The sequence below is a fragment of the Cyprinus carpio genome, chromosome B10 (assembly GCF_018340385.1).
Source record: "Cyprinus carpio isolate SPL01 chromosome B10, ASM1834038v1, whole genome shotgun sequence".
Lineage (NCBI taxonomy): Eukaryota > Metazoa > Chordata > Actinopteri > Cypriniformes > Cyprinidae > Cyprinus > Cyprinus carpio.
The window spans coordinates 10,799,612-10,820,182 of NC_056606.1; the positions used below are offsets into that span (position 1 = coordinate 10,799,612).

At 37.5% G+C, this 20,571-nt stretch overlaps 1 protein-coding gene across 6 annotated transcripts in view; it reads left to right on the top strand.

Annotated features, from left to right (window-relative positions):
* The first annotated feature begins 3,128 nt into the window (after nucleotides 1–3,128).
* LOC109065436 overlaps nucleotides 3,129–20,571 on the top strand; it is a 31,269-nt gene continuing 13,826 nt past the window's right edge. Inside the window, exons 1-5 of one of the 6 annotated variants that reach the window (XM_042732474.1) lie at nucleotides 3,129–3,386; nucleotides 3,758–3,989; nucleotides 19,908–19,990; nucleotides 20,094–20,217; nucleotides 20,324–20,404. In XM_042732474.1, coding sequence (XP_042588408.1) covers nucleotides 20,099–20,217; nucleotides 20,324–20,404 — 200 coding nt within the window. In that variant the 5' untranslated portion in view covers nucleotides 3,129–3,386; nucleotides 3,758–3,989; nucleotides 19,908–19,990; nucleotides 20,094–20,098. Of the gene's footprint in view, nucleotides 3,387–3,757; nucleotides 3,990–8,518; nucleotides 8,696–13,599; nucleotides 13,854–13,942; nucleotides 14,030–19,907; nucleotides 19,991–20,093; nucleotides 20,218–20,323; nucleotides 20,405–20,571 lie in introns of those variants that run through there. The other 5 variants (XM_042732477.1, XM_042732479.1, XM_042732475.1 and 2 more) reach the window with 5 other exon arrangements.

Sequence of the window (20,571 nt, forward strand, 5' to 3'; positions counted from 1 at the left end):
TTAATTTCAACGTTTTAATAACCACATACAGTAAGAAGCACAGAATGTGCATAATGTTATGATTGACAGGTTGTCCTGTGGTAATTCTGTGAGTTCTGTGGGTGCAGATACGTGTGGGCCTAGCGATCACTGTCCAATAAAGCTGCTGCAGAAGCTGCTGGAAACAAGTGATGCAGAATTGCCACATCTGGCCACATATTGCCCTCAAATCATGACCCTCGGATGTCAGTATGTCTCGTTTGGCTCACATCTAGTCAGGCTCAGAAACTTTCTGTCAGCATGCTGCAGAACAAGGAGAGAGTTTGACCTCAGCCAGCTGTGTCCAAAAAGCTGATGTGAGCCATATGACCAGCGGCAGAAAAAAGCAAAGCTGATGTGCTTTCATAACAGCTTCATAATTACCAAACATATGGCGCTCCTGTCAAACATTTAGAAAAAGAGCGTGTTCTGTTTTTTCATGTTCCATCATGCGACTCAGGCTCAGATATTTTCAGCCATTCATTGTGACAGCCTTGTTTATTTTTATAGCAGCTAAGTGTGTTTACTGAGATTTTAATTAGGCTAATAAATTATGCTTTTAATAACAAATTGTGACAATGGGATTCATTAAAAATTAATTTAAAAGGCTCATTCTAAACTATGCACAATAAATCTATATCACTGTTATATAAATATTATGATATGATATATGAAACTAAAACTGAAGTAAAAAACTATTAATAGAAACTATATAGACATGTATTTTTTAATTTTTTGGTTTTATTTATGGTAATTATAATGAATTTAATTTTCATAAAAACTATATAGTAACACCGATATAAACTCATCACAATATGGCCTGAATTTGCTTTACAAGTACTTTGACTTTCTGATATTGATAGATTTCCTATTTAAATAATAATTTTGAGAGAGATATATCTCAGGTCTCATGCCTTTTTTTTAATTATTCCTGCTAGCAGTTGATCTCACTAGTGGGCGGAACATTCTCATTCTAGAGAGCATTTGATTGGATAAAAATTTCTATAGTGCAGGATGAGTCACTAATATTTTGATCAGTTTTCCTGGAAGAGAAAGACTGTAAATCTTAACTGCATGTGCAAAGTGTGAATCAGAAAATTGGAACATTAAATAGCTGTTATATAATACAGTGGCTCTCAGAGAATCTATAATAAAGCCATTATAAAATACATAATGCACAGTAATAAATTTGCAATAAAACCATAATGAAGCATTAAAGCAGGGCTATGGGTGATGTCCAGAGAAATAACCGTATCCTCACTGGTCTGTTCTCATTTTCAGCCCATAACTGACTTCAGATTTGATTGATGGATGGCATTACACTGGGTCTAAGTGAACTATAATGATCATGTATTTCCTGTTGATGCCATGAATTAGGGCTGGGCTGTAAATATGAAGTGCTTTGTTGTCCTCTCAGTATGCTTTCAAACAATCAAAACCCATTTCTGTTTTATTTTAATGTACATTAGTCTAAAGTTGATAAGCTGAAAATATAGCTTAATATTTTAATGTGAGTCTGCATTTTAGACATTTTGCAATAAACAAACCAAAATAAATAAGCAATCTGTAACCACAGTAGGGTCAGAGCGAACTTAAATGTTCAATCTACAATTTTATTTGTGTTTAAGTGGAATTAGCTTTCAGTGCAATAAAATGGAAGACGCTAACAGACAGACTCGAACCAGGAAAGAGTCATAGCACGCCCTAGTGACTGATATGTTCATTACACGTATTTCAATTGAATAGGGATTCTCTCTATGTAAAAATAATCGTAATATTTGTCAACGAAGGAAGCCATTTCTACAGGATTTTAATACTTATATATCAGAGGACAATGCTGTGCATCATCTTCATCAAATAAATAACTAAAAAACCTCAGAAACATGCATTTAAACCTTGGAATCGTGTCAACTGAATCTTCTTCGTGCTCTACCATGACAATATCGTCTCAACAAGCAGTGAAGAAAACTCCTAGTGGCCTGATTGAAGCAACCATAAACACTGCAGTAAATATTACTTCTCAATTTAACATATTTTTAAAAAGGGTCAGAAAGTAGTAGCACATAGATTAGATCCTCTTGTAGCATATTCACAATTGGGTTATGTTTAATTTACAGTATAGGCTATTTAATTCAAAAAAAGTATTTTTAATTAAAGAATTTTCATTTAATTTCACCATAATGCCACATTCCACACACGTGCTGCTATGATTTTCTCGCATTACAAATGTTTATTTTATTGTAGATTGCATATCATATATTTTATTTTCTTATTCTGTAACACATTATAATAAGTAAACCATAATAAACTATTCAAAAATTAAGTTCTTTATTCATTGTCATCTTAATTAACACATTTTGTATTAGATAACCTTGAGTTAGATCAAATTTTATTAACATCTTAACCATAAATAGTTCTCACTTTAAATGAGGTCACAGGAAGTCTGAAAATGTCATTAAGTGCTTTAAAACATCCTTTATTCAACATTAATTGCATTTGTATTCAGTGTTCCTCACAATTTTTAAAAATAAATTAAGCTTATCCTCAAAGCTAAACAAAACCTCTTTAAAAAAGTAAATAACATAATGCTCTCAATATGACATACAAACACTATTTATGGTTAATAATTTGTTAACAAGTATTATATAACGGTTTACATATGAGCAAATGAAACAATAACACTTTGTTGCTAACTTAGTGAGGCTTCCTCCACAACTGCCTGCCGTGCATGGTTGTCTTGTTGCCAAAGTTACCTAGTGGGTGGTCTGCATCCCACTTTTTTCTTCTTCCTTTGGCCACTGTACAGGATTGCACTGTGGAGGATAACACAAGTATACACAAACATTTGAGCTAATGTTTTTGAGCTAGTTAGGACAAGCACAAGAACAGGGACTAATTATTGAACCACTCCAACAAGACATTTTTGTGATGCTTAACATACATTTCCAGCAAAATTTCATTTTTGGTCATTTCATTTTTTCATTTTAAGTTTAAGTGCACAAGCAAAATTAAAATAATCTAATAAAATAAATAAATAATAATAATAATAAAAACTTTCTCTGTAGTGCTGTTCAATAAGAGAGATGCACGAGCTCGTGAGCAAGTGTCACTCCGTCGCGTGGGATGAATCGCACTGACGTCACTCAGTGACTCAACCGCTCATCCTTAGTAAAAGTAACGCAGCTGTGAGTAACAACTCCTCTAGTCTCGGCTCATCAGTTATTAATTCCTGATGGAGGGTACATGTTCATATGGCGGTGTTACAGGTGGAGGAAGGCTCTATGGAGGGTTCTTGAAGGAATTTAAACTGCGCAATTCTTCCTCATTAGCTCATACACACAGAGATCGGTTTTCAGCTCATATCACAGGTAAGGTAATGAATATATTTAAACATAGCTGGGTTGCAAACTAATAAGTTATGTTACTACTTAGATGTTACAACAAGATCAGTCCTGCTTCACAAATTGTTTGTGCGTCACCAGTGCGTCTCTTTGCTTTCTCTAAAAACACACCACTAGATGGCACCATTTGAATACAAAAATGTCTAAGATATTTACACGGGTTGTATATTATTCGACAGCGTTCTTTAAACATTTATTTACACTCATTTCTATTTTGTTTATTTATTATTTGTCTTTATGTTGTATTAAAAAAAATATAAAATATATTTTATTGCTAGAGATCTAGCAGCTGTGTTTTGAAAATCTAACATACCTCATGACATCTTGTCATTTTACAGAAACAAAACATCATGAAAACGTCTTTATGAAAATCTTTCTTGTCATCTGCACAGCTGTCCAGCAGCTGGGATTTTTCCTTCACCCCTGCAGTGGGATGGCAAATGATGTCACTATTGCTGATGCATCTGCAGCCAGTAGAAAAGGGCCATTGGTGCCAGTTTGTGAAGAGCTTCTTCCTGATTGAGCTCAGGGAGATGAACAGCTTGGAGAGCAAATCATCATGGAGAAGAGGTGGGTCTTTTAACTCTCCCTGACCATAATCATGGCTTCCTTAGGGTTAAAAGATGATGACACTGACTGAGCATCATATTTCATGTGTGTAGCATGTTGAGACAAAGCTGTTGCCAAGCAGAGCTGGTTCACGTTTATGGATTTTCATCTGATTTTTGATTTATGATGCTAACGCGAATTGTTAGAATTATTTAACACATTTCTTATCAGTAAAATATGGTGCATGAAATGTATTATGTAATACTGATTATTTTTGCATTGTCCCATCTGAATAAAAGTATATCTGTAATTTGATGTTGTTAGTGATCTGAACAAACCTATATCCTGTGTTAAAGTTATTTTGTGCTGTGGACATGGATGACACTCCCCAAAATTGTGCAGTATGTCATTGAGAGTTGTGTGTGGATGAGCAAAAAAAATCCCATAGACATACAATAAAAAGCTATGTCTAGAGACCAGATTTATCTATAGCACCCTAGAAATCATCTAGAATAGCCTAGCAACTCCCTGTAACATAGTGGCATCAACTTTTAGACAGCATAGCATAATCTGGTTGGAATTATAATTCAGAGCCACAGATATGAAGCGTATAGCACACCACCACACAAAACTAGATGCATTTTTTTATGGCTCCGTAGCACCAGAGGAATTCCAGTAAGCTATTTCATCCATTACTGTTTAGTGTGTATCTTCTGTATGTCCTTATGCTACCACGAACACACAAACAGTATTGATTTATGACATCTTCTGGTTTTTCTCTTCGCATGGAGTCAGCAGTCACATGTGGTTTATGGATGTCAGAGCTCCATGTTTGACTGACTCAAGTGTGTAGTTCTGTTACCATGGTGAGCATGGAATCCAGCTCAGCCAGACAGAGCGTCTGATTGGCTGGCATGCCAACATTGGTATATCATGCAGCCGGCTGGCTCGCCCAATGGAGACCGTGCAGCACTGGAGCTGTTGCTATGGGCAGTCAGACAGGAATCTGTCTCGTTTCTTATGATCTGTGTGGTTTTTGTGATGCACCATCTCTGTGTGTCCATCAAATTTTGGTTTGTACTCACCCTGAACACTGTCTTCTCTGCTGATTTGAGAGGATGGGGACGGGGCAGGTGGGGTGCGTGGGTGCTATGCACAGAAAGTCACGTAGGCAAGACCCCCCCCTCCTTTCACCCGCTGCCTCACTGCCTCAATAGCTCAGTCTAAGTGTCTCAGTCAGAAGCTGTGGGTCTACCCAGCTGTGACCAGACACCTCCAGGAATGCACAAGCATTTCGAGTTCCCCTCTGTTTTTCTATCATCCTGTTCCCCTCTGCTCCTCTCCTCTACTGTCATCCTGTCCTGTCTTATGCTCTACATTTCTCATCTATTCTCAAATCTCACCATCATATTTTTCCTATCATATAACCTAGTGTGTTCTATCATATCCAGTCCATCCATTTCCAACTTTGCTATTCTCTATCCTCAGAATCTATTCTCATATCTCACAATAATTTATACTCTTATATCATCTGTTAACTTCTCTTCCCCTGTTCCCATCCTTTTTCCTATTCCCATTCTGTACTATCCTGTCGGATACCTATTCCTATACCAACCCATTCTATTCTATTCTATTCTATTCTATTCTATTCTATTCTATTCTATTCTATTCTATTCTGTTCTGTTCTGTTCTGTTCTGTTCTGTTCTGTGCTATTCTATTCTATTCTGTCTCATGGTATCCTTTCCTGTTCTTTCATATCTTGACCTCTCATCCTATTCTGTTCTGTTCTATTCTATTCTATGCTATGCTATGCTTTTCGTTTTGCTATCATATCCTATCCTGTCCAGTCCTATTCATACTCATATTCATATTCCTACCCAGTTCTTGCCTTATCTTATTTCATTCTATTCTGTTCTTTTCTATTCTGTGCTTTTCTTATTCATATTGCTATCCTTTAATTATCCTTTTCTATTCCTAGTCCTATTCCTATATATTCTATTATATTCTATTCTGTTCTGTTCTATTCTATTATATCCTGTTCCTGTTCTTTCTTCTGTCATATCCTGTTGTCTTATCCCATTGTTTCCTGTTTATTCTGATCGAGTCTATTCTATTCTTTTCAATTCTATTCTGTTCTATTCTATTCTCATGTCCTGTGCTTTTCGTATTCTTGCTGCTATGCTTTCCTGCTATCCTATCTCTATCATATTCTGTTATATTCTGTCCTATCATGCCCTATTCTATTCTGTTCTCATGTCCTATGCTTTTCTAATTCTTACTGCTATGCTATGCTATCCTATCCTGTAGTATATACTATATATTCTATTCTATTCTATTCTATTCTGTCCTGTTATCCTGTTCCTGTTCTTTCCTATCATATCCTCCCTAGTAAATAAGTAATGTATTTAAAATATATTTATTTCATACTAAGTATAGTTCAAATCTATTAACATATTTACTGACAGATAACTCAAGACTTACTGATATAAAAACTATAATTAAACATTACTTGGCATATTGTGCACAATGTATTTTTCTTTATATTAAGTCTGAAATGTGACCATGGATCACAAAACTAGTCATAAGTGTAAATTTTTCGAAATTGAGATTTATACATAATCTAAAAGCGGAATAGATAAGCTTTCCATTGATGTACGGTTTGTTGGGATAGGACAATATTTGGCCGAGATACTACTTTTTTGAAAATCTGAAATCTGAGGGTGCAAAAAAATCTAAATATTGAGAAAATCGCCTTTAAAGTTGTCCAAATGAAGTCCTTAGCAATGCATATTACTAATCAAAAATGAAGTTTTGATATATTTATGGTAGGAAATTTACAAAATATCTTAATGGAACATGGTCTTTACCTAATGATTTTTGGCATAAAAGAAAAATTTATCATTTTGACCCATACAATGTATGTTTGGTTATTGCTATTTTTTATATCCTTCCAACTTAAGACTGGTTTTGTGGTCCAGGGTCACAAATGTGTTTTAATGTCACTTTTGATAAGGATTTTACAATCTTTGAATAATATCAGACTTTAAATGCAAAATATTTAAAGTGTACCCGAAGTATACTTGCAATAGTTCCACTTAAGCACAATAAAATATACTGAGTGTATATCTTTAATTTTACTTGAGCACTACTTCTGCACAATTAAAAGTGCATTAAGTACAAAATTAGTTGTTCCAATTTAGCAGACTTTAACTATACCAGTTTAGTATACTAAAAGTACAATTGCAGGACATTTTATCAAGTACATTAATACAAAAATGTATTTGTAGTATACTTAGCATGAAATAATTGTATTTCAAATACATTTAAGTATATTTATTTTTCACTACAGCTGCCCTGTCTTATAAAAACCCTTTCCTATTCTTTCTGATCCTGTTCTATTCTATTCAATTTTATATTCTATGATATCCGATTACATTCTATTCTATCCAATTCTATTCAGTCCTATTCATACTTTTTACTATGTTGTCCTATTCTGTTCTATTCCTGTTGTTTCCTATCACATTCTGTCCTGTCCTGTCCTCTCCTGTCTTATCCTATCCTGTTTTTTCTATTCTATTACATTCCTGTTGTTTCCTGTTTTATTCTGTCCTGTCCTCTCCTGTCTTATTCTATCCTATCATGTCTTGTTTTGTCCTATTCTAATCTGTTCTGTTCTATTCTATTCTATTGTATTCTACTTTATTCTATGCTATTCTTTTGATATCTTATATCTATTCTATCATATTTCTATTTTTTCTTCTGTCTTATAATATCCTTTGCATTTCCTATTCTTGTTCCTAATGTTCCTTTTTTCATATGAGGTCACACTTATGATTCTCATGCCATAGGCTTACAATGAACAAGCAACCAAATTTATATTGTTGGGAACACTATATCACAGAGACATGAGGCATGAGCTTTCTTGATTTGGGTTGGTAAGCAAACACCTACAACACCCAAACAACCACCTTAACTACCACAGAGCAACACCCTTGCATTGTTATATGTATCAGTTGAACTCAGAATTGTTAATATGGTATCAGCGCAGCTTTTAGCCCATTAAAAACTCTGTAGTAACTGTAGTGACCACATCCACCACTACATGGAGAGATGGCTATATCAGAATACCACTCCAGACTACAATTATCCCGTCATGAATTCCACAATTTCATATTTTTTCATTCAAAACAGATTTAATTGAGGATATAGATATTTTTGAGGATTTGAAATGTACCCGATTCTTTCAGAAAATGGAGTCTTTTGCCACCCTACAGTGAGGTTTAAAAATAGCACATAGTGTGTTGGCCTTGTTCCAAAACACACACATACACAGCAGACACACTCTCTCTCCCACTTTTTTTTTCCACACATTTCCCACCTCCAGGGCTCATATTCGCTGGTATACCTTGACTGACACAGTTTGCTCTCTTCTGATTGGATGAAGTGAGATGACTGACAACTGAGCAGAGTGCAGGAGCAGCAAGCAGTGGCTCCGCCCCCAGGCTGTGCACGTGGATGAGTCGGCTGTGAACATCTGAAAATCAGAGAGAAGAGAGGAGAGCAGAGGGGAAAGGGGGAGGAGAGAAGTGGGGAACAGAGGCGACAGGATTGACTTGGGAAAGAGAGAAAGGGAGAGGAAAGGTTTGGAATTGCTTTGAAGGAAAAAGGAGGAGGAAAACGGGAGAAAGAGGGGAGAGAAAGAGGAGGTGAAAGAAGAGGAGAGGAGGTAAGCCGAAGATTTGAAAGGAAATACGGTCTCTTTTTTTTTTTTTAAACATCTCATAATAGTTAGAGGTACATGCATGGGTTTTGAATGTGCTTATTAGCATGGGCATGTGTTACCATACAGATGAATATTGTGTATGTGTGCATTACGTGCACTCTGATCAGCACTAAAGCAGTCATTCATTATTCTGACAGCAGTGTGTGTGTGTGTGTGTGGTAGGATTACAGATGCATTGCCTCACATCATCCCCGGCAACTGTAGTTACTGGTATCGCTTACACTGGCTCTCTGGTTCCGTGTGATTAAATAAATTCCATCATGAGATTACAATCCCCACGGCATGCTAGTTTTCATATTGTAAGAAGACTGTCATGCAAACGTTGTTTCAAAATGCACTGGTTTTTAGAAAACTGCATCATTTGTTATGCATGCCAACTCAAAGAGGAAGTATGGCTCTGTTATTACTTCAACAATCCACTGTATACTGTAAATGTTTCCAGGGGAAAAAAACATTGGAAGGCTATTGTTTGCACAGACCTGCATGAGCCTTAATGGCACACGTGCCGTGGTAATCTCCACATACTGACCTACATTTACCGGAGCTTTACCACAAGCAGACAACCGTGAGCTGCTAAAATATCCTCCTAAAAATAGAAGCTTAACCCGTGTCATTTGGTAGAGCTGTAATGAATGAAACCGTGATGTCAGTTAAATGAGATCAGTTGTGCCTTGTAACCTTGTAGACTGAAATGAACCTTCCTGAGTTGAAACCCAGAACAGAGTTCAAACACAGAAACAGGAAGTCTGTAATTGCAGAATTAATCGTTTTTGAGGACAGCTTGGATACTTGAGTCAGCTGTGTTTTTGGAGACCAAGTTTGTATGTGCTGAAACTCGAGCAGATTTGTTTTTCCTCGCATAGTTACGAAGTGTCTGCTGAAACCTTTAAAAGAAGAAAGTTCCTACAATTCTTGAACAGCGTAGTCTAGTGTTAATCCTAAGCAAAAACACCCTGAATATGTAATTATAGCACTCTTAAAACACAAACACAAGCCATTATTTTAAACTCGCATGCATACTGTGCACCTTTTACAGCTCAGCGGTAAATTGAAACATTATGTTTGGTTCTGGTTTGGACTACGGTGGTCCAGCTGTGTGAGTCGCAGTGGTGGTGGTTATTATGGTTTGGGAGTGAAGGAAACTTGGTTTTGGAAACATCCTAAAGTTTTGCCAATCCAAGCACTTCACAACCTCATGTGGGAATCTGTGGTTCTGAAGAAACTGTCATTACTGGACCACCATCGTTTTGGAGCTCGTCAGCTACTTGTGTACAGTAGTTCTACCTTGTGTAGTATCTGCTTCACGTATCATATCTGCCTGGACTTGTTTACTGTAACTCTACAGTATGATCTCAGCAGCCCGAAAACAAACTTCTTCAGCTGATCTTCACCTGCTAACATCAGATCTCCAAATTCTGTCTAAAAGTAATGCCTGATACTTCTGATCTCAAACCTCTGATTCCTCAATCTGATATATAGTTTCTGATCTCAGTCATCTGACTTAAACACTCTAATCTAGGGCTGTCAACTTTAGTCGTTTAGTCGACTAATCGGTCGATGCCGTCTTGGTCGACTGACATTCTCATTGGTCGACCAGTTGCATATTTATTTTTATTTTTCACCAATAAAGAAATTTTCATTGATTTACTCCTTGATATTTATTCCTTTATTAGCAGTTATATATTACTTTATTCTAAAACTAAAATTAGCCTATGTTTTATCCCAAACTTTAAATGCTTCAATTTAGTCTATTTTATAACAGCGCCACAGTTTAGCGCATCACGTGGGAACCGCACCTGTGTCTGACAGCACTGCTACTTCGCGCTCAGTAAGGAATATAGGTAGTTTTGCTGTATTCATTTAGTAAGAATGCTACTTGTTTTGGCTTTAGTCGACAAAATGTCAAAGAAATCTAAATATTTTGTCTGGCTGCATTTTACAAAAAAAGACGACAAGACTGTGGAGTGCAAGCTATGCGGCTTAAAGCTAACTTACCATAGCTCAACGACCAATATGACCTATCACCTAAAAGCGGTAAGCGACATATAAATGTGTCAGACAGCTTGCTATGTCTAATGTCGAAAAGTTTATATATTTTATTGGTTATGTACTAGGCGCACCCCCTGGCCATGCCACAGGCGTGTTTTAGGCTGTTTGGGTTTTTTGTGTGTTTGTTTGAAAACGCCTAACGTTAGATCGGCTGGACAAAAGTTAACCCATAGCTTTGAAAGTAAAGAAGAATATACAGCCTGTATAAACGAGAGCTTTTGTTAGGATTTTTCATTATTTGGCAGTTTTAGCAGTTATATTTTTTGTAGCGTGTGCGTCTTTTTTTTTTTTTTTTTTTGTCGACTGATCGTTGCGCAGGACAGGACTTTGGTTGACTAAGCATTTCTTTGGTTGACTACAGCCCTACTCTAATCTCATCAGTCTGATCCCAAACTTCTGAATTCTTCTAACTGTAATAGTCTAATTTCAGAACTCTTGATCTCAAGCCTGATATCAAAAGCCTGTTTTAAACACTGATGTCCCATTTCTGATCTTGAACCTCTGATCTTTTGTTATTGCTGTAGTTTGCCTTAAGACTTCTGATCTCAAACCTCTGATTTTAACAGTCTGATATCAAACATACAATTTCAAACTTCTGACTTAAACACTAATCTCAAACTTCTAATCTTGTCTAACTGCTTTCGTTTGATTTCAGACTTCTCATCTCAAACTTCTGATTTAAACACTCTGATCTCAACATTGTTAAATTGTTGGTGAAATCCAAGTCCAGTTATAATGAATTATTCTAACTGACAATTAAAAAAAAAAAAAAAAAAAAGGTAAGTTACAAAGACCTGGCTAGAAATGTACTTACATCTTATATCTACTTACATCTTATATCAGCAGAAACCAGTGCTTGGCCAACCCAATACAAGTGTACAGTTCCTTAAAGAGGACATAACACACGCAGTTTCACCCAATCTCATGTTAGTCTTGAGTACCTATAGAGTAGTACTCAATCCTTCATATCTCCAAAAAGTCTTTAGTTTTATCATATTTATAAAAGAAAGATACTGCTTTACGATTCTCTCCAAAAACAGCCAAGCTCCTGGAGGTGCGCCAAGGGCGGAGCTAAAAGGTGACAAGCCCTTAAGCTCTGATTGCCAACAAAACACAGATATCTGATGCAGATATCTGAACCGCTCCATCTTTCAGTATCAAACGATGTGCAAATCCAGTGTCAAACTGGGCCTTGTTTATAAAACATTCGTCAACAAACACACTTGTGAAACTCCGTTGCTGCCTCGAAAAACAAACTGCATCCACTGGTCACATAACACTGTGTTCCTTTGGGAAGCTGAACAAAGTTATATTTCCCTTACAAGTAAGTTACAACCAAAAACACACTTCTTTGGACACATTCTTCCCGAGCGAGTCCCATACAGCAGTGCTGCCGAATGAAGAGCGTTGATTGGCGCACTCTTGCCTTTGCTCCGGTCATTGCATGCACCGGCGCGTTCTTCCTATTCTAAAAAGAGTATGGCAGACCTACATTTCACTGCTTGTTGTATGTCATATAACTTGTACGTGACAAATAAAATCTTGAATCTTGAATCTTCTTCCTTAATGTTTAACGGCAGTTGGCATCCAACTTGAATGGTGCATTACCACCACCTACTGTACTGGAGTGTGAACCGGAGCTATACATAGATAAACTATAACTAGAAGGGACGGGTGCACTCTTCTGGGAGAAATGCCCATATAAGGAGTTCCACCCTTCATTACATCATAAAGAGCAATGATAAAAAAAAACTTTCCAAAACTTGTAAGAAACCCAGAAGTGTGTATTTGGCACAACAAATACTCTGTTATACGTCCAAATCGTTTTTTGAAACTTTGGCCATGTTTATCATGATAATCCAACTCTTTAACAGTGTAAATAACTCAACACGCATGAAATAGCATTAACCCACCTCCCCCCACCCCAAACATGTTTTTATACCTGTACAAAAAGAGTTACCCTCGAATCCTGTGCCATTAAACTGGATTTTATTTAGCTGTCTTGACACTGTAGCAATCTTAAACTGTCTTGCTCAGCAAGATTCTCTTAAAACAGCTTAGCCATAACAGCTTAACTTGTTTTATAGCAATAATGAGATTCCTCAAGGAATGCTAAAGTGTTGTGAGGCATTCTGAATTGTGTTTCAGAGTTCACATACTTGCGTAGAGTAGGTTCTAGGACATAAAATTGCCAAGATTTCCATGCATTAAAATAAGAACATATTTCATTACATTTCTAGATAATAGTAAGCAGCTTTTGTTACCAGTCAGTCAATTGTAATTTCTTCCAGGTGGAAAAAAATTCTTATCAACTCTGGAAGGTTTGCATGTGGTACTGTACATGCAGAAGAGGGAAAGTTGTCTAAACAACATGCAAACCCTCATATCTGAAGTCACTGAACAAATAAGAAAATAAATCAGGCAATGTGACCCAGACAGATAAATCTTTATAAGCAGCCATGCAAATTTCTCATTTGCACACGGTCTCCCTCAGGAGGTCTCATAGTCCATGTTTGCATGTGTTTTTCTTCTCAGGTAAGATCGTTGTTTTGAGCTCAGAACCTCTTCTGTAGCATTGAGCTGATGTGCAGTGAGCAGAGTTTATGATTGGTTGCCTTGGAAACACATACTGTACTCTTTAGGTGTGAAGAGAGAGAGAGAGAGAGAGAGAATGAGGATAAAGTGAAGGAGAGGGAAGGTGGGGGAGGGGCTGAACAGGGAAAAGCAAAAAAAGAAAAAGAAATGAAAGCAGACTGGCTGGTAGAAGGGGGTTGGGCTATCTTCTCTCAACACTACTCTCTCTACCTCTTTCACTGTCTCTCCCTCTATTTCTCTCTCTCTCTCTTTCTGCTTTCTCGTACCATTCCTTCCCTTTCTTTGTCTGCTGAAGGAGAAGGCAGGAGAGGAGGGTGCAAATGTGAGAGAAAGCAAGAGAGTGTGTTGAGAGAGAGATAGAGGGGTAAGAAAGGACAAGACCGAATGGACTAGGCACTCTCGCCTTTTTAACAATAGAAGCTCACTTCACTTCCTGTCTGTCAGTAGCGTTCCGTGAGTAAGTCCTCTTAGTCTTTTTGTGTGAGTGTGTGTGTGTGTGTGCATGAGTGCACATTTTGTCAGAGCTGTCATCTGGTACTTTTAAAGGTAAAGGTGAAACATTTAAAGGTACATTGCGCTCGAGGAGTGGGCAAACAGGAAGCAGTGCCCTTCTCTTCCTTTCTGACCTGCAAGGTAAGAACGCTTGTGCATCTCAGGAGAGAAACACTCATCTCTCCTTTCCATGCCACTTAAATACCGGCCCCTCCGACTCACTTTTTCTGTCTTTGTGCTCCATGTGGTTTCTTTTCCTTTTCTTTGTGCAGTAATGTGACTGACTGTGAATGTTTTGCAATATATCCCCTGCAAGTCTCTACAACTCAAAGTAAATTGTGAAGTAAGCTGCTGAGGAGATCCTTCTGTACATAATGCAGTTGTGTGTGTGTGTGTATGTGTGTGTGTGTGTGTGTGTGTGTGCGTGTGTGCGTGTGTAATACAATAGCAAGCCGGTCTCTACTGAATACTTTTGTACAGGAAGTATGGTTATTATAGCTGGCGATCTTGATCTCTGCCATTATGGCTCAGCACAGATCTAATAAAAGACACCGCCTCGGTGTGTGTGTCTGCAGTGAACTTTCTCAGACAGCCTCCCCACCAGCGGTATCACCCATAACTCTCTCTGCATGAGAGAGATTTCCTCAGTTTCTTATCTGCCAAAGAACACCCACATGCACGCATTACGTTACTCTCCTATGGGGCCCCATGGTCACCTGTCGTCCCTGTTGGCCCAATTCATTAGCAGCACCTGCAAATGAAGATAGAATGATAAGAGAGAAGAGAAACAGATACATTGGCATATCTCCAAGAGTTGTAAAAGAATTGAAAATAGTTATGAGTAATGTAAATATCTGCTTAACTTTAAGATCTCCTGCAAACTTCAAGTGTGTTATACAGAGAGTTTTGCATTTAAAGAAGCATTGAGCCAGAATTGTTGTCAATGGCACCAAAATCCATTGATTCGTTAAGGGTGAATGATATTTGAGATCTACAACAGTGAATAACGACTTCACCAAATCAAATAAGAGTATTATGTGGCTTTAGGAGATTTGTAATATAGTGCAAAAGTCATATGGAGCACTTTATTGTCACATTCTAATGTCATTTGCACTTGTGCATATTCATACTTGCAACCAATTTTCATTTTTGGGTCCACAGAAGTAGAGAGTGTGTATGTGCAAATGTGTGAGTGTGTTTCAAAAGAAGGCTTCTATGAGAGATTGTATGTCTTTATTTTTTCACAGGCTTACCTTAAATCAAAGGTATTTTCTATCAAATTAGTTTGTCCCTAGCTCCCCTATGTTTAATGACCTAAATCCACCACTAAATGCATCCAGCATGTTACAACACACACTCTTGATCTGATATAAACCTCATGTGCGAGAGCAAGTCTCTTTCTCTCTTTATTTAGAGAAATATGAGATATGTATACATGTCAATATCTGCCTCTCAGATTGGATATCAACTCATAAACCCACCGACTGTGACCCCAACAGCTGCAATAGCACATCAAGTTTTTAATGACTTGTAAGCATCAGTGGCACCACTACCTAAGCGTAAAAAACAAGACAGAGACACAGAAATCCTGTGAGAAAACTCTCTCAGAAAGTGTGGCTGATCATTTGACAGCGTAGTAGAGAATCACGTCCATGCGGTTACATCGAGGGGCCCACATCAGCAAATATAGTCTGTTTAAAACACAGTTTTCTCCACAACTAAGTCCTGCTTGACATGAATTACGCAAATAAAAGACGTCTTGATTCAGATTACGAAGCTAGTTGTCGTTCTGCGTCTGAAACTGAAACTGATCATCTCAACCTCAAATTCTCATACGTGACATGCCGTTTTAGATTGTTGTCTGTATTTGTGTCTAACACCATCTGCATTTTGCTTTCGATTTAGAGACACACAACATATCTAATTTAGTTGTTTAAACAGGAAACCCCTCGCAGTTCGGCCTAGCCGCTTTTGTTTACGTCTGCAGTGTGCGTGGGTTTTTTTCGCTGAATATTGAGTCTGAATTTCTCTCATATATCAGTCAGTAACACAATCTTGCTGCTCTTGACAGCAGTGGCGCCCCTATCTTTCCCTTCCCACTCTTCCTTTCTCTTTCCGGCTGTTTGATTCTTGCTGTGGTTCCCCTCTGCTCTCATGAGATATCTGTTTCAAATGGACAGTCACCGTAGACTCTTTGTTTTCGACTGGATTCCTGGCTTTACTATTGAGTTTTGCGAAGAATTCAAGTCAGCGCAATCAATGTGGATTCTAGACTGTGTGGCTTTCTATAGAGTATCAAACTGTTTTGAGGGTTTTAAAAGGGTCATATCATTACATTTTATGGAACTGAAACAGATCCAAACACTAATAATCCAAAATGACTTGTTATAAAATATCAGATGTCAAAACCCGAGTTCATTGAGTAATTTAATGAGGAAGTATACTATTATTCCAAGAAATGTTAATGGAAATGAGTAGAATGTGGGAAATAATGCCAATTTATTTATTTTTTGCTCTTTGTCTTTGCATATCCTTCTGGATCCCAACATTAGGAAAAAAGGGAATGAGTTTATTTTTAGCAAGATCCCTAAAAATTTTAATCTGATTTTAACAGTCCATGCTGCAAATTCAGTATCTCTGCATATTTATTATGTGTCACAATGTAATGTAGGCTCTTATTAAGAAACAAGGAAGTGCTAACTAAATAAGACATCACAGCATACCTGCTGTTGCTCATTTCTTATGCAAAAAGTCAGTTTACATAAGAGTCCTAAAGGTACAACAGCAAAATTGGCCTGTTTAATTCAGTCAGAGAATACAATATTGACTAAATGCATACATGTACTAAAATTATGAGTGTTTTTGGTGCAAAAAAATCTTGATTAACATTATAAGTATGCCTCAGAGAAGAAATAAAAATATGATATGACCCCTGTAGAAATATGATACAAGAGCAGAATTACTGTGGTTACTGATATGGACTCGATTAAATTAAGAAAAGCAAGATATGGGATAAAAAGAAATTTAAGACGAACATTGCTGGACAGCCTTAGGCCCATTATTTTCTAATGCAATTCCTGCTTAATCTAAGTGCATGTGTGTGAAACTGGAGAGACTCATAAAAGCTTATAGGAAGAGGAAGATGCGTGAGTGAAAGCTCTTCAGATGATTCTCCAACTGTCTGTCTGCATTGCACCTCATTTGAATGTAATGCAAAGAAGCTGTACTCATCCATGAGATGTGAGACTCTTCACTCGTGCATCCCAATGAGGCCTGATAACAACCACAATCACAATTGAACCACTTGAAAAAAATCATGTAGGGAAGACTTTTCAGGCTCGTTTGTAAGTGAGATATTTTTCAGCAGTGTGTGTAGGTGTGTATGAGGTCACGACCACAACTGCACAACAGTGTCACATTTTTACAGGAAGTTAGAACCACTTCCTTTCCAACGGAACAGTTTGCTGGGTTTCTATGGCTACCTACATTAGCAGCATGTCATAAAAACGTTGGCATACACACACAACCCACTTTTGTGCGTCAGTCTTGCATCATTGTGTTTTGTATCCTCACTGGTGAAGGCAGGCTGGGAGAGTCTGGTTTGGACTGAACAGGTGTGATGTACCTGGATAGGTTTGTGTAATCTGATATGTTTGACAGTGCATTGTTGGTCTGCTTTAAAATTTGATTACAATGGGACAGGACGCTCACATGAATGTTGGCAAATAAAAAGGACATTTCACAGAGATGCTTTTCGAAGCTCATGAGACTTTATGTAGTTCTCAGTTAAGATTCGCTGAGGGATCAGCTTTGTCTCAGATAGTTATCCTAAATTTCCTTACAATCAGACAAGATAAAAACAAATGAGACAATAGTAGACATGCAGTAAGCAATGTCCTGGCTCTTCCAAGTTTTATAATGGCAGAGAATTGTGATCGAGATTTTGAAGCAATATAAAGTGCATCCATCCATCATAAGTGCTCTATACAGCTCCAGGGAGTTAATACGAAACGATGCGCTTGTATAAGAAAAATATCCATATTTAAAACTTTATAAACCATAATCTCTAACTTCTGCTAACTGATGTACTTGGGTTCAGTAAAGAGGCCTTTATTAACTTTATTAACTCCCCGTTGTGTGGAGCACTTTTTATGTTGGATGGATGCACTTTTGAGGTCTTAAAATCTCGACCCCCCCATTCACTGCCTTTATAAAGCTTGGAAGTCCCAGACATTTTTTAATATAACTCTGATTGTAGTCGTCTGAAAGAAGAAAGTCATATAATACTAGGTTGGGTTTGGGTTGAGTATGTGTTGGTGTTGGTTTAATTTTTATTTTTTAATTTCATGATGAACGGAAGTAGCAACGGATCTTTTCTTCCATATTGCGATGTACATTTAAGTGAAACAAATTATCGGAAGAAAAAATTTAGGGTGGAGGTTTGGTTTAGTTCATTGCTTGTTGATTGGATGAAAGAAGAAAGAAAGGTAAAAAAGGGGTGGGGTTTAAGTGGACTAAATGATTGGAGAAGTCCAGCATACATTATGTACATCAGAGAGAAAATTCGACTTTAATCAGCTTCAAGCAAAAACTCTTAATGAACCATATATATAAATTATTCAATCACATGACTTTCACATGACACAGTCACATGACATCTAGGAATGTATTCAATAAATGTGTTTCCATTATAGTTTGAGCGAATCTTTTCTTACCAAGAAAAAGAACAACCTCAAGTGAGCGTACATGTTTTTTGCACTTTTTTTTCAGTCTAGCATTTTTTTATGCCATATTGGAAAATGTGCATTAAAATATATGGATTAAAACATGGCTATTGTTCAGATCTCTTCTGAAATTCTAGAGAAGGTGCATGTGACATTTCTAGGCAAAATCTCCATGTGTTCTCCATTTAATCTCTTTGCTGTTTATGAGAAACAAGAGCTTTCAACATAATAGATGGGCTATGGCAATGTGTGTGTGTGTGTGTGTGTGAGAGAGAGAGAGAGATAGAGAGAGAGAGAGAGAGAGAGAGAGAGAGTGGAAAGAAACATACAAATGTGTCAAAGTTCAAGCGAGTTTGTTCAACTGAGTATGTGTTAAATGCGCTATTATGAGATGAAGATAAGAGGTGAAACAGTCTTTAACAAACACAAAGAGCCTGCAGTTGCTCTGTCCTGATCTGAACCAGAATGCACAACTGGAGTTTTACAGTATGAGAGCTGAGCTATTCATGGACCAAAAAGAGATTAAAAAAAGCCCTCCTTTAACCTCACACACACTCACACACTTGTTACGCTTCTTCCTATGATAAAGGACAGTTGGTGTGGGTGGGGTGGAGAGTGGGGGGCAGAGATAAGACGAACAGGAGCCTGTGGATTGCTGCAGATGCCTCGGGTTGAACTTGTTCCAGTGTTGCACGTTTGATCTCTTGCCTCAGTCAAATCTAGAGGAAGTATCAGTCAGGTGCTAGAAAGTCTTCAAAGGTGTGTGGGCGACGTGAAGATCACAATGAGATTTATTTCTTTGACAGTTAAGGACGTTATTTTGCATTATGCAGCACATTATGCATTGTAGCCACAAATATGCTATAGAGTTAGCATACTTGTGGCTACCATGGAGCCATGTTGTCTTTTTTCTCAGGAAACTGATATTGACCATCATTTACAAGAGCACATCCTGAAAATTTCCTTTCTGCTGTCCCCTCCCTCACTTGATTTCCATCTATCTTTATGTGTCTAACTTCCTGTGCAACGACTATTGCTATTGCTTAGACTAAAAGTTTGTCAGATCCCTAACCCTAAGTATTGTAATTAAACCAGTAACGTGTCCTGCATTGTTTGATTGTTGTTGGACAATTACAGTGGATGGAAAGTCCCTTAGATTTGCATTGAAGGACAATCCACAGTATTAATGTTCTTCTAAAAATATCACAAAATAAGGCATTACTCTTATCATGTGATATTATGAAAGAATGCTTTATTCATTCTTGTTATTTCTTTTCTCTCTTTCTTTTATTCAGAAAGGCTCAAATTGAAAGCGAGGGAAAGTGTAGTGATCTCTGTTGAGATCTGCAGTGGAGGGATTCTCAGACTCATCAGCGTGGTGAGTATTCACAGGACGCTTTCTTCTCTCCAGAACAAGGTACATCACGAGTGAACAGCTACAGTAATTGCTTTTGTATGTGCGTGTGTTTGTCTCACCCCAGGCTGAATGTATCACATAGCAGAGCAGTATTCTGGACGAAACTCGTGGGATTCCTTCCCCTCTTCTGGGCCGAAACGAGCACCATGGGCCCCAGGCAGCAACCGGCACTGGGCCCCTCCATCCAGGTCATCCTTCATCCACACACATTTAGAAGTGTAGCATCCGTTAAGTGAACACTATTTTATTATGTATATCTAACAGTTGTTAAATCATCAGTTTTTCTGTTTTCAGGTGCAGTGGAGGGAACTATCAATCCCCATCCCAAAACTACACAGCAGGAAGAAGTTACCCAAATAAAGCTTATAACAACAGGTCAGTCTGTCTTTTTTTTTTTTTTGCTCTAATAGTACTGAAATCCCTATTTGCATCCCACACACTGCTTTATCACAACTGCACCACTAGTACACTTGTATGTTGTGTATTTTTGGCACATACATTATAATTTAGTGAATCAGTGTACGTTTTTATATTTTGTTATA